A 26,669-nucleotide genomic window follows, 5' to 3' on the forward strand; every position below is an offset into this window, starting at 1 on the left:
GGAAATGTTACCTTGATTAATTTGGTCTGTTAAGGGAACATCTCCATCCAATACACAATCCGTGATAAATTTTGTCACGTCGATATTGCGTGGTAGACAGGCCCTTAACACCACTCGCCAATCTTTGTTGGTTGGTTCGTGAGAACTACCAAAATTTCTCAAAAATCTTTGACATTTGGCTAATTCCTTTTTGGGATTGGGGAAATCATTCATTATGGAATTTAGCTCCGCTCTTGTCCAAGGACAATGCATTACTACTTCACTTGTGGGCACTACTCTGTTCGCATCCGCATTCCCATTCGGAACAGTTATTGTCCGGATGGGGTGCAGACCGGCCGCACTGCTACGTTTGACCTTATTACCTGGCTGGGGGTTTAGTCTGTTACTGCAACGTATAGAGTTAACAACTTCCTCTATGGGTGCAGTGGATGTTAACACTTCCTGTACTACCACTGATGAAGATGGTGGCGCCACTTGTGATTGTCGTGGTGGAGCATCTAACATGTGTATAGCATGGGAAATGGCAGACATAACAATAGGCTCATCATCCACATCATAAACATTTTCCTTATGGTTACTCAAGAGAAGGTACAAATTACTTGTTACATTTTTATGGGTTTTTTCAATAACTGTACCTGCACCCCCATCCACATAAGGTGGCGGTGGTGCACGTGAACCACTGACAATACCTTCCACAATGCTACTTTGCTGCATGTGCGCGCTATTTCGCGGCTCGCACGCATTGCAATTTAGCGCTGCGGGTGTACTTTCTGGTAATGCGTTCGCAACGCTAGTTTGCGTCGCTTGCACATCCTTAATCCATGTATCTGCTTCATGTTACCACAATTTTAAACATTCGTAATATTTTACCTTTTTCTCTCGAGAACGCACCAGACTGATGTCATCTCGGACATTGGCCCTCATTCAGAGCCGTACGCTCTGAGCAGAGCGCACGCTCTGAATGAGGGCCGGGCTCCATTTTCATGGAGCGTCCTCCTGGACGCTCGTATAGCTGTGGGTCACCACCCACAGGCTATACGAGCGTGCTTTGTGATGGCCGCGATGGTCGAGATCATCGCGACCATCGAAATTGCTAGCCGGAGCCTGCGGTTGAGGTTTTCAACTGCAAGCTCCGGAGTGATTTTGGCTCTATCAGAGCCAAAATCACTCCCACTGACATCACTAGTGATGTCAGTGGGCCGGCTTCTGATGGGAGGCGTTCCCGTGGGAACGCCCCCGTCAGGGAGGCACGCCCCCGGCACGCCCACCAAAGGGGGCATGCTGTCAATCAACATTGACAGCACGCCCCCTTTGATCGGACACAACGAGCGAAGGACTTTCCTTCGCTCGTCGCGTCTGGCGCATGCGCACGACGGAGCTCCCTCCGTCGTGCGCATGCTCAGTGCATAACATCGACCCACTTGCGAGCGGACAGCCGCTCGCGAGTGGGTCTGAATCAGGCCCATTGTTCGATACATCCTTATCAAAACTACCTATTCTGGGAAACGGTCTAACACTCTTCATCGTTATCTTAAACTATATGTCACAATACCTTATTGCATAAGTACCGTACTTAGTATGCATAATACTAACATCTCTATTGTTTGCGTGGCTCCCATCTTGGGACAACTCCTACATTTTTCAATAAAGATTTAAACTGGTGAAAGACAGTCAAGATACTTTCACTTACCTGCGGACGCCTTGGAAAAAGGGTGTATCCATGAACCCTATGGAAGACCTGTAGACGCCTCCACTCACCTATGGGAGAAAAAGCTGCTCCCACGCAGAAATCCCTTTTTGACTACATTTCAATTGCTAGGGGGCAACAAAGTACCCTTTGTTTTCCAGTTAATTTCGTCCACCCTCTCACCAGTTCACAATCAAAGTTTAGCCAAAACTATGCGGTTCAATTATAGTGCTCAAATAAACAGATTATCACACACTGATTACTGAATACTATAATCACACTGGGAGCCGAACCCTAACAAAAATAACCCATACACCTGCCTTGTGTAAAGTAAATGGTAAGCTGCTACCGAGTCACTAGGCCATTCGTTACGCCTAGCACTTAATGGTCCTACGATACCCTTAACATTTAGGTCCCGTGTTACACCCTAAACAAATTCTCACAGTTACACACTTTTTTCCTGGGCAGAAAAATACACGTTAACCCAGTTATTGGCAACAATTGATAATGTAATCTCAACAGCTTTGTTTAAAACATGTGGCAGCAAGACCGGAAATACGTATATGCTATTGTGCGACTAGTCGCATACACAATAATGCGACTACTACACAACAGTATTATGACTTACACTTAGCTGCATATGCAAAAATGCATCTCAGCTGCGTACGCAAAAATGCGACCCAGCAGTGTACGCAATACTGCGGCACCCCTTTTAGCATGCAATTCTATCAACAAAGGAAAACAAACTTTTTCCTTTCTTGTCCCTGGATTCTAGTCAGCGTACCTTGACTCGCAATCTCTTAGCATCAAGTGGTTGCAGGTAAACCCTCCGTGTGGCCACTCCAACCTTTGGTGAGAGATTGATAACCGTATATTTATCGTGTGAGTTGGTATCGTGACTTCACTCGATGAGCCCCCAACTGTTATATCCTGATTAACCCTTGGTATAATCCTGCCTATACCTACTAAACCTTTATACGCTCCTGCCCATACCTTCTAGGTTGACGCTATTTGCGTACGCAGTCATACAGTAAAATAAAAGCCTTCAGACATTGAAATGTGTTTCCAACGCACAAAGTATATTATTCCACATAAAAACAGTAGGTTACACGCTGTGATCTAAAGACAATTTAGCGCAAAGAAATTATACAGACCCCCAAGGTACAGTTATACATACGCACGCGCACTGGAACCAGTTACCGACATCAACAAGAGACCTCCGTCAACAGCATCAGCAAGAAGACTCCAGATGGGAGTCTGTATGCACATTTATACCCTTGCAGGGATTGGGAATACAATAGATAAGTTTGGCATGATTCAATTGGTTCCTCTTAAAGTTGTCTTGGTTTCAGGGTCATTTATTGGACAATTTCAAATGGATACAAACAGTCTCCAACCTCCCTTTGTATCCTTTTTCCCGGCGCATGCAAATCTAGGCTGCTAACATCACAAAGTACATTTTAGTACATTTAGTGTTTTAACTATAAGTTGAGAATGCATTTTGCGATCTTCTCACCGATGATACCGGACAGCTGTTGAGACAGAGTAGATCAATACAACACCAAACACGGTTTACTTATCATGTACTAAACCTTAGATATCAAAATAGTCTTTATTTCACAACATTAGTAATAAATGAATAACCCTTGAATATTACACTTTGGAGCTATGGAACCTTTTATGTGAGTGTGCAGTATGTAAGTATGAGGGGGTTTGGGAAAAGACACTAGTTAGTTATATGTAACTTAGGAAAGATGCATACGTATGAAGCTAATAAACAGCGTTCGCCTGCAGGATTTTATGCATTCGCTAATGTGCGTCATGTTAACAGCGCAACTGTGTGTATTTAATGTGTGTATGGGATATGGTGAAATATGCGATCGCATAATGCTAATAATAGCATCGCCGTATGTACTTAAGTGTGAGTTTCTCTAAAATGGCGCTGGGCGGCCATTCGCAAAATGGCATTGTGCAGATCTCATTTTCTAAGATGGTGTCTTGTGGCCATTATGAAAGATGGCGTCGTTCCAATCTAATTTTAAACTGATTCTGTCTCAGCCAATTATCCAGCTTCGACAGAAAGCAGCATCAGTTGACAAAGATCATGCTATCATTGGACAGAGGGTCAGTTAGGTGGTGAATACTGTCATGGCTGTGCCCATGATGGCAACCTCAGTTACCAAATCACAGGGCAGCAACTGGAAGACAAGCACACCTAAGGCATAATCCTCAGCGCGTCCTTCGCTGCTGCACCAAACGTCTGACCACGCGAGAAGTCAGGGGAAGTCAGCACTGAGGTGAGTAATGGCTGATCCTAGGCCAAAACCTGACAGTACCCTCCCCTTTCAGGGTGGACTCCGGACACCCACAAGGCTTATCAGGAAACTTCCTGTGTAAAGCTCGAATAAGTTGAGGGGCATGGACGTCAGGAGCCTTAATCCATAATAAGGTACTGAAGGAAATTGGATCGATATCGAGAATCTAGAATTTCCTCAACCTCAAATTCGATACACTATTGGGTCTGCATTTGAGGTGCTTTAGGAGAGAAACATTGAAATTGGTTCAAGATCAGTTCTAATTTATATACCACAGGATTAATCACTCTGAGGATGCGGTAGGGTCCAATGAAGCATGGAGCAAACTTCATGCTTGGTACCTTTTAAACAAATGTTCTTGGATGATAACCATACCCTATCTCCCACTCTCAGAAGGGGAACAGCAAGGCATTTCTTATCAGCAAATCTAATGTAGTTGCTTGAAACTTTCTTAAAGAACAATGGATATCCTTCCATAAATCTCAAAAGAATCCACCTGATTGATTACAGCTGGTACCTCTATGGATGGTAATTCTTGAAAATCAGGCACTCATGGATGTCTACCATAGACTGTGAAATATGGAGTGAAATTAGAGGAAGAGTGATACCTGAAATTATGTGAGAATTCAGCCCACGGCAAAAGATCGACCCAGTCATCCTGTGAAGATGATACAAATAGCCTAATAAAGTTTCCAACTCTTGGTTCACCCTTTCGGTCTGACCATTAGTTTGTGGGTGGTAGGCAGAAGAGAACTTTAGCTTAATACCGCAGATTGTACACAGCGTTCTCCAGAACTTGGCTACAAATTGTGCCCCTCGATTGGACACTATCTCTTTGGGTAGACCATGCAACTTGAAAACATCCTGGATATATACTTTCACCAATTGTGGAGTAGAAGGAAGACCAACAAGGGGAATAAGAAGGGCCATCTTTGAGAATCGATCCATGACCACACACACAGTGTTATGTCCATTTGGACGATGGTAGTTCAGAAATAAAATTCATGGAGAGTCCACGGAGCAACTGGAATTGGTAGAGGTTGTAACGGACCCACAGTTTTACTGCAAATGACTTTGTGCTGAGCACACTTAGCACAGGACATGATGAAATCGCAAACGTCTTTCCTCATTGTAGACCACCAATAGGATCACTGTAAAAACTTGTACATTTTAAGGATACCAGAATGTCCAGTGAAGAGAGAGGCATGGACCCATGTCAGTAATTGAGTAGTCACAATGCTGCTCTGGATTGGTGGGGAATGGGCAGGAATGGGTAGAGTTAGATAATAGAGGCACCTTACAAAACAATAGTGCCTTTTTTTGCCAAACATGACTGCAATTAGAAAAACTGATGACGAGAGAATCCAAAATTTGGTGGGACTCACACATTCCAGAATTGTACTCTAACAACAACATCATACCAAAAGGTTTACCATCCATAAAATGCCCACACAAAACCACGACAATCCCACCTTCATCCTAGAATGGAATAACATACTACAAGACTGTTCTAGAAACCTCATCAGACTAATCATAAACACTCACAAAGAAGAAATTTACAACCTCAACTCAAAGATTAACACACTCGACACCCAACTGGACCCATACAAAAGCAAGGAGGAGTTAAAAAATCTAGTAGACTTGACCAGGGATAAGCTACACAAAACTGAAGAACAAATCATAGAAAGAAAGAAATCCAAAATCATACGAGACAAATTTAAAATCCCCACAAGCAAACATACCAACCAGATTAACAAGAACAAAGAGAACACCAAAACATAACACTACACACCAAGCATAGGAGTGACACGACCCAAAACCAGCAACATCAGACACAACAGGGCACCAATCTACAAGAAGCTACAACTAACTTATCAATAATATATGTCCAAAATTCACAAAACAAAATCCAAACGCTAACCACAACACACACATGGAAGAATGAACCAACCGCACTGACTTAGACTTAGACCTAGACATCTCATTCAGCATCCATGAAATCGAGGAATTATCAGAGACAGAGCAGTATGACCATATTGCCAGAAAATCACTAGAACAAGGGTGGGTGAACATAGACAATGAGGTGAAATCAGTTTTCATGAATAAAGTAACCACCAACCAGCAGTCCTTCACACATCCCACTCACCATCAGCCGTCAAATAATGTGCACATATTGTGCAGCATAGCTCTCCATATATGGGCACAACATATGCAGCAATGTCGCTCACCGCACCCTGCCACATCAGGCACGTACATACGAACAGGCCACTGCTAAGCACCTTCCCTTACACACACCACCCTACGCCACAGTCTACACAACCCTAGGTTGTTCCCTGCACCACACCATTACGTGCAGTCACATTGCTCACTGCACCCTACCATATTAAATACACATATTGTGCAGGTCATCACTAAGCACACCTCCCCTTGCAGACACCACCCTAAGCCTCATTATACACATCCCCGTCATTTTGGATAAGACTGATTACATACAAGAATCAAAACACATACTACAGGACAGCAACACATACGAGACACCAAAATCTGACCGTACACACAAATTCGACTAACAACTAAAAAACATTCTCACATCCGGACTCGACAGAGGTATGCTCACAAAACAAGAACACAGCTTCATACATAACCCACACCCTGTAATCCCAGTCTTCTACTATCTTCCAAAGATCCACAAACACACCACAAACCCACCCGGTAGACCAATCATCTCCGGGATCAACTCCATCACATCCAACCTCTCGCAATACATCGACCACTTCCTACAGCCATAAGTGAAACAACAACCCTCACACCTACAGGACACTACAATATACTCAAAATACTAGAAGACAACACATGGGGGTATGACCACTGGCTTGTGACCAGCGACTTGACCTAATTATACACTGTCATAAACCACGATCAAGGCCTAAACACCATTAGGCACTACCTTTCACAAGACTCGACCCTAGACCAACAGCAAGCCACATTCATCCTGCAAGGTATAGAATACATTCTATATCATAACTACTTCTGGTTCAACAGGGACTTCTTCCTGCAGAAGATGGGAACTGCTATGGGGACCAAATTCGCCTCTAGTTATGATAACCTGTTCATGAGCAGGTGGGAGGACACCCACATATGGACAGGTCATGACTGGGGTGTGAATTTGGTCCTATGGACGAGATACATCGATGACGTTTTCTGCATCTGGAAAGGCACCCTACACAATCTCCTAGACTTCATCCAATACATAAACATAAACGACAGGAACCTACATTTCTCAACCACAGCCAAGACTCTGACAAAGAACTATACAAACAACCATAGACTGCATGAAAACCACAGACGGTTTCTACCACTGCGAGACACGCAGCAATTGCACAGCTCTCAACTAAAGAAGTACAAAACCAATGACAACATTCACGTCCACACAAACAGGTATAAACTACAAGATTAAAGAGCACATCTCCTGCAACACTGCCAATGTCATTTACCTTCTACAATGTCCCTGCAATAAACAATATGTTGGCAGGACCACCAGAACACTCAAAACCAGGATCTCAGAACATTTAAGAAACATCAGAAATAAAAAAGATAACCACAGCGTAACCCTCCACTTTCTGGAACAACACTGTAGCAGCAAAGGCCTAAAATTTACGGGGATAAAACACATGAATAAAAAGTGGAGAGGGGGGGGGGGTAACCAGAATCCTCAACAAGGAACAATTAAGATGGACAATGACACTACAAACTTTCGCATCAAAAGGTTTAAACATAGACAATGAGGTGAAATCAGTTTTCATGAATAAAGTAACCACCAACCAGCAGTCCTTCACACATCCCACTCACAATCAGCCCTCAAATAATGTGCACATATTGTGCAGCATAGCTCTCCATATACGGGCACAACATAAGCAGCAATGTCGCTCACCGCACCCTGCCACATCAGGCACGTACATACGTACAGGCCATTGCTAAGCACCTTCCTTTACACACACTGCCATATGCCACAGTCTACATAACCCTAGGTTGTTCCCTGCACCACACCATTACGTGCAGTCACGTTGCTCACTGCACCCTACCATATCAGATACACATATTGTGCAGGTCATCACTAAGCACACCTCCCCTTGCAGACACCACCCTACGCCTCATTATACACATCCCCGAGTTGATCCCTGCACCTATCCATAGCGACTGAAGAAACATCCTCAGCATTATTGACCTTAACAGCACGCACACCCACCCCCCCACACCCCACATAACACATCCGTTCTTTGCACACCACCTGCCCTCCCCCCACATACCGGTCAGATCCAGCTCCAGCCTACATCCACAAAGACAATTCCTTCCGCCTGACACTACCTCTGCCAACCAGCACCGCCACCCTCCCAACATGCTCATCCACCCATGACCCAGACACACAGCCCCCATCACCTCTCACAATAACCAACCCCCTCTGCACCATTCACAGGCCACCCACGGCCTGCAAATCCTGATCACCCGCACACCCCACACCAACCACCCCACATCAATCCCACTACAGCGACCACTCACCTACACCTCAGCCACCCCCCGATCTCTTACACACATACAAACCGCACACTCTGACACGGACACACCCCTCACACATAATACCTCTTCCCTCCCCATGTTGCCAAACCCCCCCGTCCCCCCGTCACATAACCTCTCATGAACATTACACTTACAACACAGTCACTGTCACACACCAATACCCGCTCACCACTATTCAACCCCATGTCACCTACCAGAGGAATAGGGCCACACCCGACAACCTTCAAAGTCCAGCACCACACTGCAACCCCATCCACCGTCATACTGCAACACATCATCAACACCAGGATTGCATACACAAACAAATCACCCATTACTTATAATGGTCCACGCAACTCACTGTTACCATATGCCATCCCCAGACAGCTTTCAAATCAACACCAGCATCACTACCTCAGCCCCGGCCACTACCAACCCGTTCCACCCACAACACATCACCACAGTTGTCACTGACACACTTAATACCTCACAACACACCCACTAGCTGCAGCCAACAGGATTGGCTGCAACAGAGCCATAAGATCGCACCAACCCCCGCTTCTGCAACCAACATGATTGGCTGCAACTTAGCCACATCATCGCACCAACCCCACCCAACAACTATTAAATATCCCCATGAGCAAGCACTCAGGTAACCTCCTTGAAGAAGGCAGATACGCCGAAATGCGTTGGAGATTCACACCCTCAAACCAACTTCCCATGCTATGTGAGCTTACACCGGTACCCAGAACCGGTGCTCCCCACATCTTCCCTCACTCCCCCGCCGCCTACACCACCTAAACGGCTCTACACGCTGAGACCCACACCCCGCAAGCACCGTCCAGGGGCCCATCAGGCTGTACATCAGCCTAGCAAAACATCAGGTACCTCTCTCCGTCCTGGTCCGCAAGCGCACAGCAGGCAGCGGACATCTCAACCGCACTGAACACAGAGAGAAAGGTCTAACGCCATCTGCAGGCCAGCCATCAGCTGTAGGCAACCTCCGGGCCCAGGAAAGTGCAGACTTCCCACACGCTGCCGGTCTTCAGCGCACCACAGCAACTGGTCGACCGCAGCTCCACTCTGCACAAGCACCTACCGGTAGGAAAGAGCTTTGCAGAAGCACCGTGCAGGACACCACCTTATTCAAGACTTTATTCACTGATATCACTTACCCCCCCTGGAAATCACACTCCAACACTCACTGCACTTAAGTCTGTAGACCAAAGGTCCAGCAGGGAATATGTGCCGGTGAAGAACTGCATGGCAAGGAGCCCCCTGCAAGGGTCTACCAACACTCCCACCCACAGCCAGTTGAGCACCTACACACCCTTTGCCCCCACCCACAGTCCCTCATCCCAGACACCAACCCATACCCCCCCTACCCATTCCTGCCCAATCTCCACCAATCCGGAGCAGCATTGTGACTACTCGATTAAACGGTTTGGCTCTATCTCTGTTGTTTGTCTTTATTTCCACACACAATAAAATTCATCACCACTAACACAACATCCCCTCCAACCCCCATATGAAGAGCGCTCCCGACCACCATTATCGCATTGACCATAAACAAAACCAGGTACTCCTTATAACAGGTGCAGCACTTCCCCCCTCCCATTACCCCTTCTTGGATTAGCGCGTCCACCACCTACCATTTACTTACCATGTCGGTAATCTTTTGCATAGCTGTGGAGCAACAAAGATTTTACCAAGTGGAGGAGACAGGAGTTGAGTGGGTGCAAAGACAAGAGGGTCCAGGATTTGGTGAATTTGATGTTGATCTTCTTCCTCCTGTGCAGACAGAAAAGACAGGGTATCAGCTTTCTTATTTAGTACCCCTGATCAAAACTGAAGCTTGAAGTCAAATCTAGCAAAGAAGAGGGACCAACGAGCTTGCCTGGCGTTTAAACGATGAGCTGTTTAGAGGTAAACCATATCTTTATGATCAGTAATGATGGTGACAGAGAATCTAGCACCTTCCAAAAGATGTTGCCACTCTTCCAGTGCCAAGCGCATAGCCAACAACTCTTGGTCACCAATGGCATAATTCTTTTCAACAGGGGTAAATTTCCGCAAGAAGAACCCACATAGATGAATCTTCCCATCCTTTGCAGTCTGAGATAGAATGGCTCCCACTCCAACCGAAGAGGCATCTACCTCTAAAATGAAGGATTTATCAAGTTGTGGTTGGCGAAAGGACTGGAACTGTCGTGAACGCTGTTTTTAATTTTTGGAATGCCGTCATTGCCGGGGAAGGCCAGTGAGAAGCATTGGCACCCTTTTTGGTGAGTGCCGTGATGGGAGCGACCAGAGTGGAGAAATTAGAAATAAACCTTTGATAATAATTAGAGAACCCTAGGAATCGCTGGGTAGCTTTCAGAGAGTTGGGTTGAGGACAATCCCGAATGGCCCTCAATTTGTCTGGATCCATCTGTAGAGAGTTTCTCGAGATGATAAGTCCCAAAAATGGCACAGAGGTTTGCTCGAAAGGACACTTGGAAAGTTTCCCAAAAAAAACTGTGGTTCTGAAGATGGGACAAAACCTCCCGTATGTTGTCTAGGTAAACCACAATGAACTTGTAGAGAATGTCCCTGAAAATGTAATTAATGTAACCCTGGAATACCGCAGGTGTGTTACATAAACCGAAGGGCAATACCAAGTATTCAAAGTGGGCGTCTCGGGTATTGATCGTGGTTTTCCACTCATCCCCCGCCTTGATACAAATTAAGTTGTAGGCTCCGCGGAGATCCAGCTTTGTAAAAAAGTGAGCCTCATGAGCCTTGTCAAACAGTTCAGAGATGAGTGGCAGGGGGTACCGGTTCTTGACAGTAATGAGATTGAGTCCTGGGTAATCTAAGCAGGGTCGGGGCCCCCCGTATTTCTTTTATACAAAGAAAAATCCTGCCCCAGCAGGCGAAGAGGATGGTCTGATAAACCCTGTGGCTAGGTTTTCCTTGATATAGTCGGACATAGCCGCCTTTTCTAGAACCGAGGGTAGATTTGGCCCCGAAGTGGCATTTTTCCAAGGATGAGATTTTTCCACAGTCCCAAGAATGATGAGGAGGTAATCCGCAGCCTGTTAAAAAAAGACATCAGCAAAATCCTGGTAAGGTTCTGGCAGATGGGGATCTGTGAGGATTTTCAATTGATGAAGAGTAGGAGGCTTAGAAACAAGACTGGTAGATACTTGATGGGTATGTACTGGAATCACATGGGACAGACATCTATGAAAGCAGCTGGGACCCCAAGCAAGGATGTGCATATTAGACCAATTTAGTGTAGGGTTATGTCTTTAACCAAGGCAGACCTAAGACTAGTTCAAGGGAGGTTTTAGTTAGGACCAGGAATTCCAACATTCCTAGATGGAGACATTCTACTCAGAGGGACACCGGGATGATAACAGAGGAAATAGACTCACCCAGAATGATGTTGCCGTCTATCCCTGAAAGAGCCAGCTTGCTGGGTAAAGGAGTAACGGGAATACCCAAGTTTCGCACCAATGACTCAGAAATAAATTTCCTGGCGGCTCCGGAATCTACCAAGGCCTTTGACTCCTTTGTCCTCGACTTAAGAGGCTATCCATTAAGTGGGAAGGCTTGATCACTACCCCCAACTGGATGTTCCCAGAACCAGTAAGGGTCTCGCGTTTCCCGCAAGAAGAGGACAATTCTTGAGAATGTGTTCCGAAGCTGCACAGTAAATGCAGAATTTATTCTGGAAACGGAGATTACATTCCATGGTCAGCCGAGATTTATTAACTTGCATTGGTTCTTCCTTACTCATAGCTGGAGAAGGAGAATGTGTATCAAAGAACTGCCAATCTCCTCGCCCTCTACTAGCCAAACGTTCCCTATGGTGTAAGTCAATCTTGATACATAGTGAGATTACCTCAGAGAAGGACTCTGGAAGATCTTGAGAGGCTAATTCATTTTTCATTTTTTCAGAAAGCCCATGTAAAAAGGCTGCCTTGAGAGCCTCCTCATTCCATTTCAGTTCGGAAGAGATGATCTGAAATTGAACCACATACTGTCCTACGGTACGGGTTCCTTGTAGGACTTGAAGAAGATCAGAGGAAGCCGAGGCAGTACGGCCTGGATCTTCAAAAATTCTTTTGAAGGAAGAAATAAAATTTTCATAGTTAGACACCAGCGGATCTGCTCATTCCCATGACTGGGAAACCCAATCCAAGGCGGTTCCCGTCAACAACAAAATATTGTAAGCCACCTTAGGAATAGGGAAATTCTGTGGCAGACATTCGAACTGGATCTCGCATTGGTTAATGAATCCCCTGCTAACTGACGAGACTTCTGTGTTACAGGAACCGGGGGATGGACTGGAGGATTTGAAGGAGCAGACACCGCAGGAGGAAGGAGTATCGTGGCCAAGGTAGATTGGATGGAAAGTAGTGACCCCAAAAGCTCTTGCAAATATTGAGCCACTTGATGTTGTGCTGCCTCCTGATTATCCATGTGAGAGGTGAGATCTTGTAGCACCCCTGCACCCTGGAGCTTCCATTCCACAGTACAAACTGTCACGCCTGGCTCAGGAGGGTCTCCTACTAAGGAGCTGAAAGCTGAAGTGCGTAGTTGTGGAAAGAATCGGAGGCGAGGGTCCTGGATGTATGACCTCCTCAACCGCAAGTATTGGATGTTGGCGACACCCGTTTAAAGGCGTGGAGTCTAATCTGCTGACCCCTCCAAGCGGGATATGGGATTAAGCTGCCCCTTTGATCAGGTATCCGATACACGTGGGAAATGGAGATAGAACACCGAAGAGGCTCTGGAGGTTTGTACTTCAGAGAGAAGCACTAGCGAGGTCACTGTACGAGGATGTAGAACTCAAGATACAGGCAAGGTATCAGATGACTGCTGGCACAGGAGGGATACACGGTAGTTGCACTCGAAGAATGTACTGATTATGTGGGCTAGGTTATCAGGTGCACCACTGGCACAGGAGGATGACGCTGTGATTGTATTTTCAGGAAGTACTGAGTACGCGGACAAGGTGTTTCAGATACACCGCTGGCACAGGAGGATGTCGCTGTGATTGTACTCGCAGGATGTACTGAGTACGCGGGCAGGGTGTTTCAGACGCACTGTTGGCACAGGAGGCTGTCGCTGTGACTGTACTCGCAGGATATACTGAGTATGCGGGCAAGGTGTTTCAGACGCACAGCTGGCACAGGAGGAACTTAGTATTGAGTATAGAACAAACAAGGGAACCCGGACCGTAGTGAAGGCAAGCAAACACTAGTAGTAACAACATTATACAACTTCCTGTTGTCCAGAGCCTGTTAAATACCCAAAGGTAGCAGTCCATTGGAAGGCAGCATCAGCTGACAAAGATCATGCTATCATTGGATGGAGGGTCAGTCAGGTGATGAATATTGTCATGGCTGCGCCCATGATGGCAACCTCGGTAACCAAATCACAGGGCAGCAACTGGAAGACAAGCGCACCCAAGGCATAATCCTCAGCACGTCCTTCGCCGCTGCACCAGACGTCTGACTGCGCGAGAAGTCAGGAGAAGTCGTCGCTGAGGTGAGTAACGGCTGATCCTAGGCTGGAACCTGACAGCAGTTGGGTGCTGGGGACAGGAGGAGGAGGAGGTGGGGAGCCGATTATTAGAGGAGAAGGGGAACCGGTGATTAGAGGCAGTGAGGTGCTGGAGACGGAAGGAGGAGGGGAGAGCTGGGTATTAGAGGAGGAGGGGAGCTGGTGATTAGAGGTCGTGGGGTGCTGGAGACAGGAGGAGGAGGGGAGCCGGTGATTAGGGGCCATGGGGACCCGGAAATTATAGGATGAGGGGGTGTAAAAGCTTTGAACTATACACATTGGGCCTGATTCAGACCCGGTCGCAAGCGCTGAGCGCTCACAACCGGGTCGATGGTGGCCCAGAGCACATGTGCACGAAGGAGCCGGCTCCATCGTGCGCATGCGTGAGACCTGGATAGCGACGGGCAATCCGTCGCTCCGGGTCTCGTACCAAAAGGGGCGTGCTGTCGATGTTGAGTGACAGCACGCCCCCTTTGGTGGGCGGGCCGGGGGAGTGGCTGCCCAAACGTAGGCGTTCCCATGTGAACGCCTCCGTTTGGGGGCAGCCCCACTGACATCACTCGTGATGTCAATGGGAGAGATTTCGGCTCTGTTAGAGCCAAAATCTCTCTGGGGCTTGCGGCAACGAGACCCTACCACAAGGGTCTCTTCGCAAGCCTGATGGTCGCAATGGTCTTGACCATCGCGATCATCTTCCTGGCCGCTCGCTATAGCTGTGGGTGGTCACCCACAGCTATGCGAGCGGCCAGGAGGACATTCTAAAAAAAAAATAGCCTGGCCCTGATTCAGAGCGAGCGCTCTGTCAGAGCGTCCGGCTCTGAATCAGGGCCATTGTACAAAATACAGTAAAAGTTTCACCATTGATTTGAACTAAAATTCTGGCAATGGAATCTTTACCAACTAAAATCTCCCCTACTTACCACCTTGTCTTACTCACACCATAGCTTACTGCATTCATTTATGTTCCAGCCAAAGGTCACTAATGATTTCTGTCAACATAATTTATTATCCCTGACACACTGCAGGTTACCTCTTGGGGCTGTGGAGAACACTGATCTCCTCTTAACCGTTGATCTTCTAACCTGCAGATGCTTAGCCATTAGCAGCAGCATAGGATTACAGGACACCAGGACTCATTTACTAATATTGCAAAATTTACATAACTCATGGCAACCTATCAGATACTTGCTTTCATTGTGTAATCCTATATTTGTAAAGATCTCACTGCCACACTTCTTAGCAGGGAGACAAATAGAATATACTGTACCATGAAAGGGACATATAATGAAAGGAAAGGAGAGAATGCCTTGCTCTCTTCAGCTTGCATTGTAAAAGAGAAATGTTAAATAAAGCACAACTGAACTATCATTATCCTATGCAAGTAATTGATTGGGTCTAGTATGTCATATGACATTAATAAACCACCTTAGCTGAAATCTTCTGAGACTGTGTAAGTGATGGCAACTTGATTATTTTACTTGATAGCTATACAGAAATAATAAGAATGGAATTCAGAAATAAGAAATGACTTGAATAGAAATAAGCTGGATACACACTGGAGCGATGTCGGGCCAATTTGCCACTTAATAACAACAAATCGCTTACATCTCTCAGTGTGTATGCTCAATATGCGTGTGCCTGCGGTCACTAGTGACGTCGTCAGGTTTCTCGTGCTGCACATCAAACCTGATGATAAAGCTAGCGGTATGGTGCACAACGCCTACTGTATACGGCCAACGGATGTCTTACGTTGTGTCGGTCCGATTTGATGTCACCTTTTTGCTTCTAGCTGTTCCACTGTCCTCTGCCATTTCTGTACATGCTGAATGTTGATGGGACTGTACAGAGAGGTACCTGAGTGCTCAGCAGCAGCAAGCATCACTGTGTGTTCAGTACTCTGGTATGTGTTGACATATGAGGCTACCTTTGAACATTTTGGGGGCCATGTGGGGGCTGTTGATAGAAAATGGCGTTTTCCTTATTTCCTCTTTATTGCTTTGTACATTGTATAGACCATTATTCAAATTTCAATGCGATCCTAACAACAATTGTTCTAGTGTGTACAGGAGCAATGATACATCGTATACCATCAAACGATACAATTATCCTTCGGTCGTTAGCAAGATTGCAGTTTGTACGCTCAATATCGCTTGTTCTGGGCTCAAGGGAAATCGTCCGAAATGATTACCGGTCGCTCCAGTGTGTACCCAGCTTAATGCATACCTCCCAACTTTCCCAATTTCAGCAGGACAGTCCTGCTTTTTGGGCACTGTCCCACCGGCTGGGCAAGCTCCCAGCATAATGAAAATGGGGGCGTAGCTTGTGGACCTGCCCATTGTTGCTATGCTATGCAGGGGCGTATCTACTCATTGGCCAGGATGGCACTCGCCAGGGGCGCCGACCAAATGGGGGGCGCCGCCTGGCAGTGCCACCAGTAGCCAAGGGGTGGACAAGTCCCCCGGGCCCCACAAGTGTAGGGCAGACCGCAGTGATAGCGGTCTGCCCTACACAGTTTACAAACAGACAGCTGCCAGCGGCAAGTGATAGCGGTCTGCCCTACACAGTCTACAAACAGACAGCCGCCAGTGTTTGTAATAGCAGCCAGCTAATGAGAGTCTGCCTGACTCTCATTAGCTGCTGCGTCGTCCGCGGAGGGTGCCGGCTGGAGCTCACTCATGAGCTCCGTGTTCCGGCTCCCCCCGCAGCATGTGATGGGAGAGACGTCATACGTCATGACGTCTCTCCCATGCAGGAGAAGAGCGGGCCGGGACTCGGACAGCGGCGGTCGCGTCAGGAGCGGGGATCAGGTAAGTTGAATTTTTTTTTGTTCTTTGTGTGTAAGCCTGGCACGGGGGGGGGGGGGCACTGAAATAGGGGGTGTCCGCTACTGGGTGCACTTTATGGGAGGGGGTGCCCGCTACTGTATTGGGTTGGCCACTACTGGGGGCAATTTAGGGGGGTGGCCACTACTGGGAGCACTGTATAGGGGTGGCCACTTCTGGGGGCAATTTAGGGGGGGGGTGGCCACTACTGGGGGCACTGTTTAGGGGGGTCTACAACTGGGGGCACTGTATAGGGGGGGCTACTACTGGGGGCAATGTATAAGGGGGAACTATTACTGGGGCACTGTATAGGGGGGACTACTACTGGGTACTATTACTGGGGGCACTGTATAGTGGGGACTACTACTGGGTACTATTACTGGGGGCACTGTATAGTGGGGACTACTACTGGGTACTATTACTGGGGGCACTGTATATGGGGGGCTACTACTGGGGGCAATGCAGCATAGGGGGAATTACTACTGAGGACAAATGTATAGGGGGGCTACTACTGGGAGGACTGTATAGGGAGGACTACTACTGGGGGCAATGCAGCATAGGGAGGATTACTACTGGGGGCACTGTATAGGGGGGCTACTACTGGGGGCAATGCAGCATTGGGGGGATTACTACTGGGGGCACTGCATAAGGGGGGTAGAGGGGGCGCCAGTACATTACATTGCCAGGGGCGCTTGGATACACCCCTGATGCTATGCCCCCTAATTTCGGGCGTTCACCTTCAGCACACGCTATTTTTCCAACTTCCACTGCACAAAAGTTGGGAGGTATGGTAATTTACTAAGTGACCCAGTGCCCCGATTGAAAAGTACTGTATTGATAGATCAAGGTATTGTACTTTTTAGTTTTATGGTCTGCTTTAGTGTACAAGATTAGACTAGCACAAGTTTATTTGGTGAAATATTATAGTGACAGTAAGGATGATTTAGAGTTGTACTCTATGCCAATGTTCACACAGATGAGCGATTGTGTCACAGCTATCGAGTAGATAATGGATGCAACCTGTATTTTGGGAATAGGTGAGAGCTATTTCCAAGACGTGGAGTCTAATGTGCCGGCGGTGTTCACCAGGGACCCTCACAAGAAGGTATGGACTTGGCTGTGTCCGACACACAGGTCACGGTCCTCAGAATAGGTTCCCCTATACAGGTGCTGGTGAACTCTGGATGGAGCGGAGAAGACTTTCAGCGTAGTCAACAGGCCGGGTCAGAACCAAACGAACAAGACTGTACCAGGGTGCAGATTTATGCGGGTCGCAGAGGATAGCCAAGGTCAGAACCAGATTACCAAATGCAGTATCAGGGATTAGACAAAAACGGGTCAGGAACGAAGCCAAGGTCAGGAACAGACTTGCTGGAGCTGATTACAGCAGGCCCAGAGTTAAACTCACCAAGGAATCCTCTAATCAGTGCAGCTGGTGATTGCACTGGGCTGGAGAATAGGAAGCAACTGGTAGATATGAGGCCAGATTGCGTAATGGTTTGCCCAATGGAGCCACAGAATAGCAGTTGACACAAGGAAGCAACTTTTTGCTCTGGCACAAGTGGGAGTTCTGAATCTGTTGCAAGTTCCTGATAGGCTGTTAAGGTCACCTGAGGCAGGAGCACTCCCACTGGAAGAATGCTATCAGCTGACCTAGTGCATGATGGTGATGTCAGTGCGTGGTTCTCAAACAAGGTCAAGCAGAAATCCTGAGCTGCGGCAAATGGCAAGGTAAGTCACACAATTAGAGCAGAGTGTGACAGATTGTTTACTACTGTGAATGCGTAAAACTCTGTGGAAGTCCCACTGCGCTTGCATGTGATGGCATTCACAATGTTCTGTGTTTGCAAGGTCCTGAGCAGACCACTGCGATCCATGGGCGTTCCTGTGTGGAGCTGGGGAGGAGGCCGAAAGTGTTTGCAATTAGAGGCCGGTCCATGTGCGTGTTATGGGACCTCCAGTGGTGTGTCTTACGTTCGCGGCTGCATTCCCAATTACAGAACCAGTCTCAGATGCCAGTTTCAGAAAAACAGTTGACATGTAATCTGCGCAGCCCAGGACTTACTCTAGGAGTTAATGTCCGTCCAATGTTGGTGTGTTGTTAACCTCCGGTGGATCTGCACACAACACAGATAGGGGAAATGGGTGTAGCAACATTTGCACGGTCCATCGCACACTATTTTAGGCGGGGAGTCTGTTATAGGCATTAGCCTATTTCAAGCGTGAATGCAGTTGAGAATGCATTAGCATACAACCATGGGAATCGGTATGTAATGCCGCCGCCGATGGAAGGCCGAAGCATGCAGATCCCGACTGGGGCAGGTAAGTAGCCTAACCCCCCCCCCCCCCCCCCCTAAACATATCTCTCCATTAGTGGTGCCTAATCCTAATACTTCCGTGGTGCCTAAACCTAACCCCCCCTCCCTTGCACCTTAAACCTAACCCAGGCTGGCACCTAACCATAACCCCCCTCCCCATAGCCTAACCCTCCCCGGGGTGGTGCCTAACCTTAAGTCCCACCAGAGGTGCCTAAACCTAACCCTTCCCCCTCACCGCGGCTACATGCTACGATTTCCCGCTTACCTTTGTTTGGGATGCTGGCCTTCGTGATTTTGGCGTCTGACTAAAGATAGGTGTTAGGATTTAGACGCCTATCTTTAGTACCAGGTTGGGCGTCCGGCGCCGGGATTCCTTCAGCCGGCATTCCGGTCGCCGGTAATTGAGCTGCATCCCCAATTGTGAATCTGGACCAGTAGTTTGCAGCAGAGTCCCATCACAAGAGTATATATATATATATATATATATATATATATATATATTATATTGTACAGCATTACATAAATGAATGATCATAATTTTGCACTTTTTAGTTATACTGATTGTTCATAGCATGAAATGTGCCCTTCTCAGTACACTACATTGTCATGTTTGGCTCCTGAAACCTTAGCAATATTTTTCATATAATACTATTTCACAATAGCATCCTGTTTTTATTTTCATTTATTTAAATGATTCTACAGTACTTAGGCCCTGATTCAGAGGCGTACGCTATTTGCGTGCGCTCGCTCTGAATCAGGGCATCCCTATTTTTATTTTTGACCGGCCTCCAGGCTATGCGCTCGCGAGCGGGTCTGAATCAGGCCCTTAGTTTGAAACAGGTAACAAAAAAGTGTTTGTCCAAGTTCTCTTTGCCATCTTTGTTTATGACATTGTCAGTCAATATGCAGTACTGGCTGGACACTGTAGCAACCACAGGACCATACAAAGAAGTTAAAAAGAACAATATTGATTTTGTGAAAAAGCCAGCAAAATAAATAAATAATCAGGATTTAATAAAACATGTGTTTTATTATTTAATTACAAGCAGCTGACTCAACTGTCGGAGGCTTAGATGCAGTTTATTAAAACTTGACAATCAATAGAAGATAGTGCCGAGTAAGATAACCTGCACTCATCCCTTGATATAATGTATCGGAAATGACAAGCTAGGCTGCAGAATGTTCTTTAATGTTGGTTTTCCTATAATTGTGTAGCAGAATTTACTATTTATTGTATTATACACCCATTAAAAAGGAACATGTGATCTAAACGATATGTAGTCAGGAAGCCAGTGGTCAAAATGCCAACCGCCGGCTTCCTGACTGTGAAATCCCAGCATGGGACTAAGAAACATACGCCACCAACAGTCGCCCCCTTACCGAGCACTATATAGCAGGGGGTGGAGCAATGATGACATGATAGCCAGGAAACACAGCAGGGGGCATGGCAGCAGCATTGGTGGCCGCTGTGGGGGTGTGGCTGTGTGAACGCCATGTACCGCCCACCTATCCCACTGCCATGCCACTTGCTATGTTTTCCTGGCTGCCCCCTCCTGCAAGAAAGTTGGCCTGCATAACCTAGGTGTAGCAACAGTACAACACTTCCTCCCTTTCTGCTTTGTTCTCTGACATGAATAGCTTCCCTGTCATGCTGGAGCTTCGGGTACTCCAGGGGTCAGGATGCTGTCAGCAGAATGGTGAGACTAGTTCATCCAGCATACAGCTCTGGTAAGAGGAGCTTCCCTTAGGGGGCTCTGTAGTTGCCTGATTCACAGGAGAAAGAGGAATGAGCACTGTCAATGTGTGTGGCCAAGGCTAGGCATTGTCAGTGTGTAAGTTGCTTTAATGATGTAAAGTGGCAGTCCACCAGCAAGCAGGTGTACATTTTATATTGGCTGTGATTGTATGTTTGCAAGTTTTTAATATTTGATCTAAAGGTAAAACACAAAAAGTAACCATGAAAACATAAAACAATAGCATCTTAGTTGCCGTCCAGTCATCGACATTGACCACATGGTGGCTGCATGAAGAACTACCATCGCTATGGTAAACGTACATTTCTTTTTGCAGCCCCGTATGCTCCTGAACAGAATGCAATGGATTTCACTGCAGACAAAATTGAATTGAAAATTATATGAAAAAAATATTTTACCCTACTAATACTATGAATCTTTATAGATAAGACTGCATGAATAAGTAACAGTTTCGGACTCAACCATACCGACTGTTTGTGAAACAATTTAACTACAAAAAAGTGCTTTAAACTTATTATTTCAGTATGTGCATAATCTAAACTCTGTTAGATCTCCCTCTTTTGGATAATCCTGCAGTCCTGGTTATGTCTATGAGCTCCCGTGTGACCCAGCAGTCACCTGGCTTTAATATAACAACTCTTATTAACACAGTAACATGTAAATGTATCAAGTATTTTCTTTTTTTGTTATTTGCATATGTGCATTTTATCTATAACACAGTGACATGCACCAGTATATATACAATGGTCAAAAATAATATTGAGGTAAATCAGACGTTATTACTAATATTGTATGTCAATATAATTTTTTACATTTTGTGCACATACAACTCAGTATAGATTTAAAGCAAACTTAATAAGAAATAACACATTTACACATAGTTAGTGCTGAGAAAACCGGTACCAATAAGGTTTGCATACCTTTCTAATCACTGGCCATCAATTAGGCATGCTGTTACCATGTCATGGGTTGTTTCAGAAAACGTGGCATGCAATGATACATAACCATCCACCACAGAGGTCCCTGCTTTTCTCTCCTGAGCATGTGCAGGGGGCTGCCACATGTGTCAATGAAGTAAAATGTACTTTCAATTCTAGTTGTAGGAGTTTATGAAGCAGATGACCTCACAAGGCTAGGCCACACAGCAGCTGCATGGACTGCTCCAATAGTAGTAGCTTTACACAAAGCAGTTTAGAGTATAGATCTCCGGATGACATTAGTTTTAAGAGGATGGAGAACATTCAGCAGTAATGGAAAGGGTCCATCGTTACTAGGAGAAAGTAATGTAGTTTGGGCTAGGGATTTGGCAGCAGAAAAGTAGAATGGCTAGGCAAAGTGAGGTAGCATGGAGAAGTGTAAAGGGAAGAGAGAACATAAAATAGAGTAAGGGAATATGAGACTTAGAAAGAGTTGGAGATGGAAAAAGCATAGAACAAGCCTATTGGGAAAGGATTGGTACATTATACAGAAAGAGAGAACAAGGGACACATCAGGCAGCATGTGCGAAGAACAGAGAAAGGAAGAAAGTTATGAATAGAGCAATGCTAGGAAAGGGCAGAGAAGAATGCTGAATAAACAAAACTGTAAGGACAGTGGATCAACGCCAAATGTAGCTGGACTAATCTCCATTTGAAGACATGTTATTATTTGGGCACAAATTAGATTCAATGCTACAGAAATCTTTGGCTGAAAAAGTTATTTGTTTGCCTCAGTGATTGAAGAGTTATTTTCAGCCATCCTCATTGCATCAGCAGTTTAAAGATGTAAAAGGTTATAAACCTGGAACACAGTACAATAGATAACATTTTCCTTCTACTTCCAGCCAGGCCTTTTGAGCTTTAAAGATCAAAAAGTGAGAGGCACAACCAGAGAACCTCACAATGACTGTTATCAGGATCAGTCCCCTGTAATACCAGTAGAGGGCAAAATTCCTCACTTACCTGTAAGGGCATACGGACTGATTCAGAGTTGTATGCAAACCCGAAGCTTTATGGGCTGGCAACATTTCCAACAACCCTCACAAAGGTACTAGTAATATTGACAATGGAATTTAAAAAACAAACAAACCGGTGTACAGCCATGGCCAAAAGTTTTGAGAATGACACAAGTATTGGTTATCACAAAGTTTGCTGCTTCAGTGTTTTTAGACCTTTTTGTCAGATGTTACTATGGTATACTGATGTAATATAACAAGCATTTCATAAGTGTCAAAGGCTTTTATTGGCAATTACATTAAGTTTATGCAAAGAGTCAATATTTAAAGTGTTGACCCCTTTTTTTCAAGACCTCTGCAATTCGCCCTGGCATGCTGTCAATCAACTTCTTGGCCACATACTATCTGATGGCCACCCATTCTTGCCTAATCAATGCTTGGAGTTTGTCAGAGTTTGTGGGTTTTTGTTTGTCCACCTGCCTCTTGAGGACTGACCACAAGTTCTCAATGGGACTAAGGTCTGGGGTGTTTCCTGGCCATGGACCCAAAATTTGAATGTTTTGTTCCCTGAGCCACTTAGATATCACTTTTGCCTTATGGCAAGGTGCTCCTTGCTGGAAAAGGCATTGTTCATCACCAACCTGGTCTTGGATGGTTGGGAGGAGTCGCTCTTGGAGAATGTTTTGGTACCATTCTTTATTCATGGCTGTGTTCTTAGGCAAAATTGTGAGTGAGCGCACTCCCTTGGCTGAGAAGCAACCCCACACATGAATGGTCTCAGGATGCTTATCTGTTGGCATGACACAGGACTGATGGTAGCACTCACCTTTCCTTCTCCGGACAAGCGTTTTTCCAGATGACCCAAACAATCTGAAAGGAGATTCATCAGAGAGAATAACTTTACCCCAGTCCTCAGCAGTCCAATCCCTGTACCTTTTGCAGAATATCAGTCTGTCCCTGATGTTTTTCCTGGAGAGGTGGCTTCTTTGCTGCCCTTCTTGACACCAGGCCATCCTCCAAAAGTCTTCGTCCTGTGTCATGCCAACATTAAAGCATCCTGTAGCCCTGTTTGGAGAGGCATCAGTGTAGGACTTTGTAAAGCTCTGTCCATTTCATCACTGCTGCAATTCTCCATAGGCCAGTTCTGCGATGCGGCTTCATTGCCGCCTTCTTCTTCTTTCTTGATCCAATTGGTCTTTGTCTCCTCTAGCACTGTTGCTTTCCATCTTCATCCATCCTAGAAAATCTTTGGAGTTGCTTAAAAGTCCCTCTCCACCGGCGATTGACTGCTCCACTTGTGACAACCAAACATATGGCTACTGCAAGGGGAGGGAGGAATGACACGGCACACTGAGATTTGCTCACTGCCCTGGCTATTGATTGGTGGAGCTTCAATCTTTTCATATTCAAGACTCCAATACCAGGATGGGGATCTGGTAATGTATGGGAGCAAATGACAATTGAACATTTGTTCATAAACACTGAAAAACAGTAAAAAATGGACATTCATCCAAACACGTTAAATAAAACAAAATGAACCAATTTAAACAATCGTTTTTTTTTGTCTGTTTTCCAGTGTTAAAACCATATAATCGATTGTCATTTGCTCCCATACATTACCAGATTTTCATTCCAACCAGCCAGATTGTACAGATATCTGACAGATAATTGTATAGTGTATTCCCAGCATAACTCTGGATTTAATATGAACTTGCATTAGCCATAAAATTTGACTCTTGCTGAGACTGTGAGGTTAGAAGGATACTTTTGTATCTTCACACAGATTTTTGGCAGACTACCAATTTCCACTGGAGCCAGCCCTGGAACATATGTAATATAAGAGTGTCCCCATTTGTAAGGATTGTGTGACAGTGTTTGGCCCTGACGAAGTTCAAACCTAGGCAAAAATCTAATCCTGGTCAAACTACACCCCCATGACAAATTTGATGGAGCGAGGTCGAAAACTCTGGCCGTGCATAAAGTACAAACTGACAGACAGACTAGCTTTCTCGCTTATTATATAGATAATGCTGCCTTCCTGAACTCTATTAATATGATAAAAAAATATATATAACTATATGTACATATATATATATATATATATATATATTATATATAAAATACAGCAGATGGCTGGCACTCCTCCACTAACAGTAGGTGCCTGGGTGCCCTCGGTAATAGGATATACAAACAGTGGGAAGCCGCGGCACTCACAGGTCTTACTTGATCAAAAAAATACAGGGGACACTACACCAATAATCCCTCATCAACGTTTCAGTTTTCATTAATTGTCGTCCTGAAATGTTGACAAGAGGGATTATTGGTGTAGTGTCACCTGTATTTTTTTGATCAAGTAAGACCTGTGAGTGCCACGGCTTCCCACTGTTTATATATATATATATATATATATATTTAAATGTTTCTAATATTTTACATGTCTGATATTTTACACGTTGATTTATTATTTCCATTGTTTATGCAACAGATTGACAAAAAACAAAAAGAAAACCAAATCATGCTGTATTGGGAATATAAAAAAAACCTGATAATTTTTTTTACATTTATTTCAACAGTGTTCGTATATTCCTCCATGTGAGAGAGAGAACCAGAAGAATTCTGAGAATGTTCTGCGCTGGGAGAAATATTGGAATAAAGAAATTGGCTTCCAGCCATTTACCTGCTATTTTAACCAGCATAGAAGGTGCAGTATGACATTACGTTGTGAACATTGGTGAATATTTTACAGAACACTTACACAGGCTCTACTGATGTTATTGAGCAACAGCATTCCCTACCAGGTAGATGAACGAGGCTCAGGGACAGTGCTACCACTAGGTGGACAGACTTCCCTAAAACACTGTATGAGTAAAATTATGTTACTCACTGATATGGAACCGGTGCCGGATTCAGGGGAGGGCCTGAGTCTGTATACAAAGCACACAGATATACAAGTATCGCATATCAAATTAGTGTGCGCAGTCTCTTGCATTTTCAGCAAAAAAGACACCCAGCAATAGCAGAGTAGCACGGGACCTGACGCGCAGAGAGGGGATGTTTGTGCGACTGCAGCAGTGATATCTTCCATCTAAAGGAAAAAAATGTGGTCATCCAAATTATTAGAAATGATGGCCCCAGATTTATCAATCAGTGATATTCATGTTATCACTCGTTTCTAATCTTAAATGGTGCTCCCACCAATCAGCCTCTAACTGCCATGTGTAATGACAGTTGGGACCTGATTGGTTGGAGCACCATTTAAGATTAGAAACGAGTGATAACATGAATATCACTGATTGATAAATCTGGGCCTGAGGGGTCTATTTACTAAGCAGTGTTAGGAGACAGAGTGAAAAGTGATAAGAAAGTGATAAGGTGCCAGCCAATCAGCTCCCAACTGTCATTTTTCAAACACAGTCTGTGAGATGACAGTTGGGAGCTGATTGGCTGGCACCTTATCACTTTCTTATCACTTTTCACTCTGTCTCCTAACACTGCTTAGTAAATAGACCCCTATGTCTTGTATGAGATGTATTGTTTAATAAGTGTTTGATGATATGGGCCAAAACGCTGAGTATGTACTGTAGTGATTTCAGTTGTGACGTCACTGGCTCTGCCCATGAATCAACTAATCCAGGCTGCACGTTTGCCAGGGTAAAAAAAAATAGCAGTAAATCTGTCTCGCCGAAAATATCAGTAAAATACATTACAGCAAAATGTTATAGGTATAAAT

At 45.4% G+C, this 26,669-nt stretch overlaps 1 protein-coding gene across 1 annotated transcript in view; it reads left to right on the forward strand.

Moving 5' to 3' along the window:
- The window catches only part of KCNMB4 (potassium calcium-activated channel subfamily M regulatory beta subunit 4), an 82,866-nt gene that overhangs the window by 27,223 nt on the left and 28,974 nt on the right, over positions 1-26,669 (forward strand). The window contains exon 2 of the mRNA XM_088452467.1: positions 25,513-25,640. Within this exon, the coding sequence (XP_088308593.1) occupies positions 25,513-25,640 (128 nt within the window). The remainder of the gene's footprint in view (positions 1-25,512; positions 25,641-26,669) is intronic.

The sequence above is a fragment of the Taudactylus pleione genome, unplaced genomic scaffold (assembly GCF_031769625.1).
Source record: "Taudactylus pleione unplaced genomic scaffold, aTauple2 ptg000038l, whole genome shotgun sequence".
Lineage (NCBI taxonomy): Eukaryota > Metazoa > Chordata > Amphibia > Anura > Myobatrachidae > Taudactylus > Taudactylus pleione.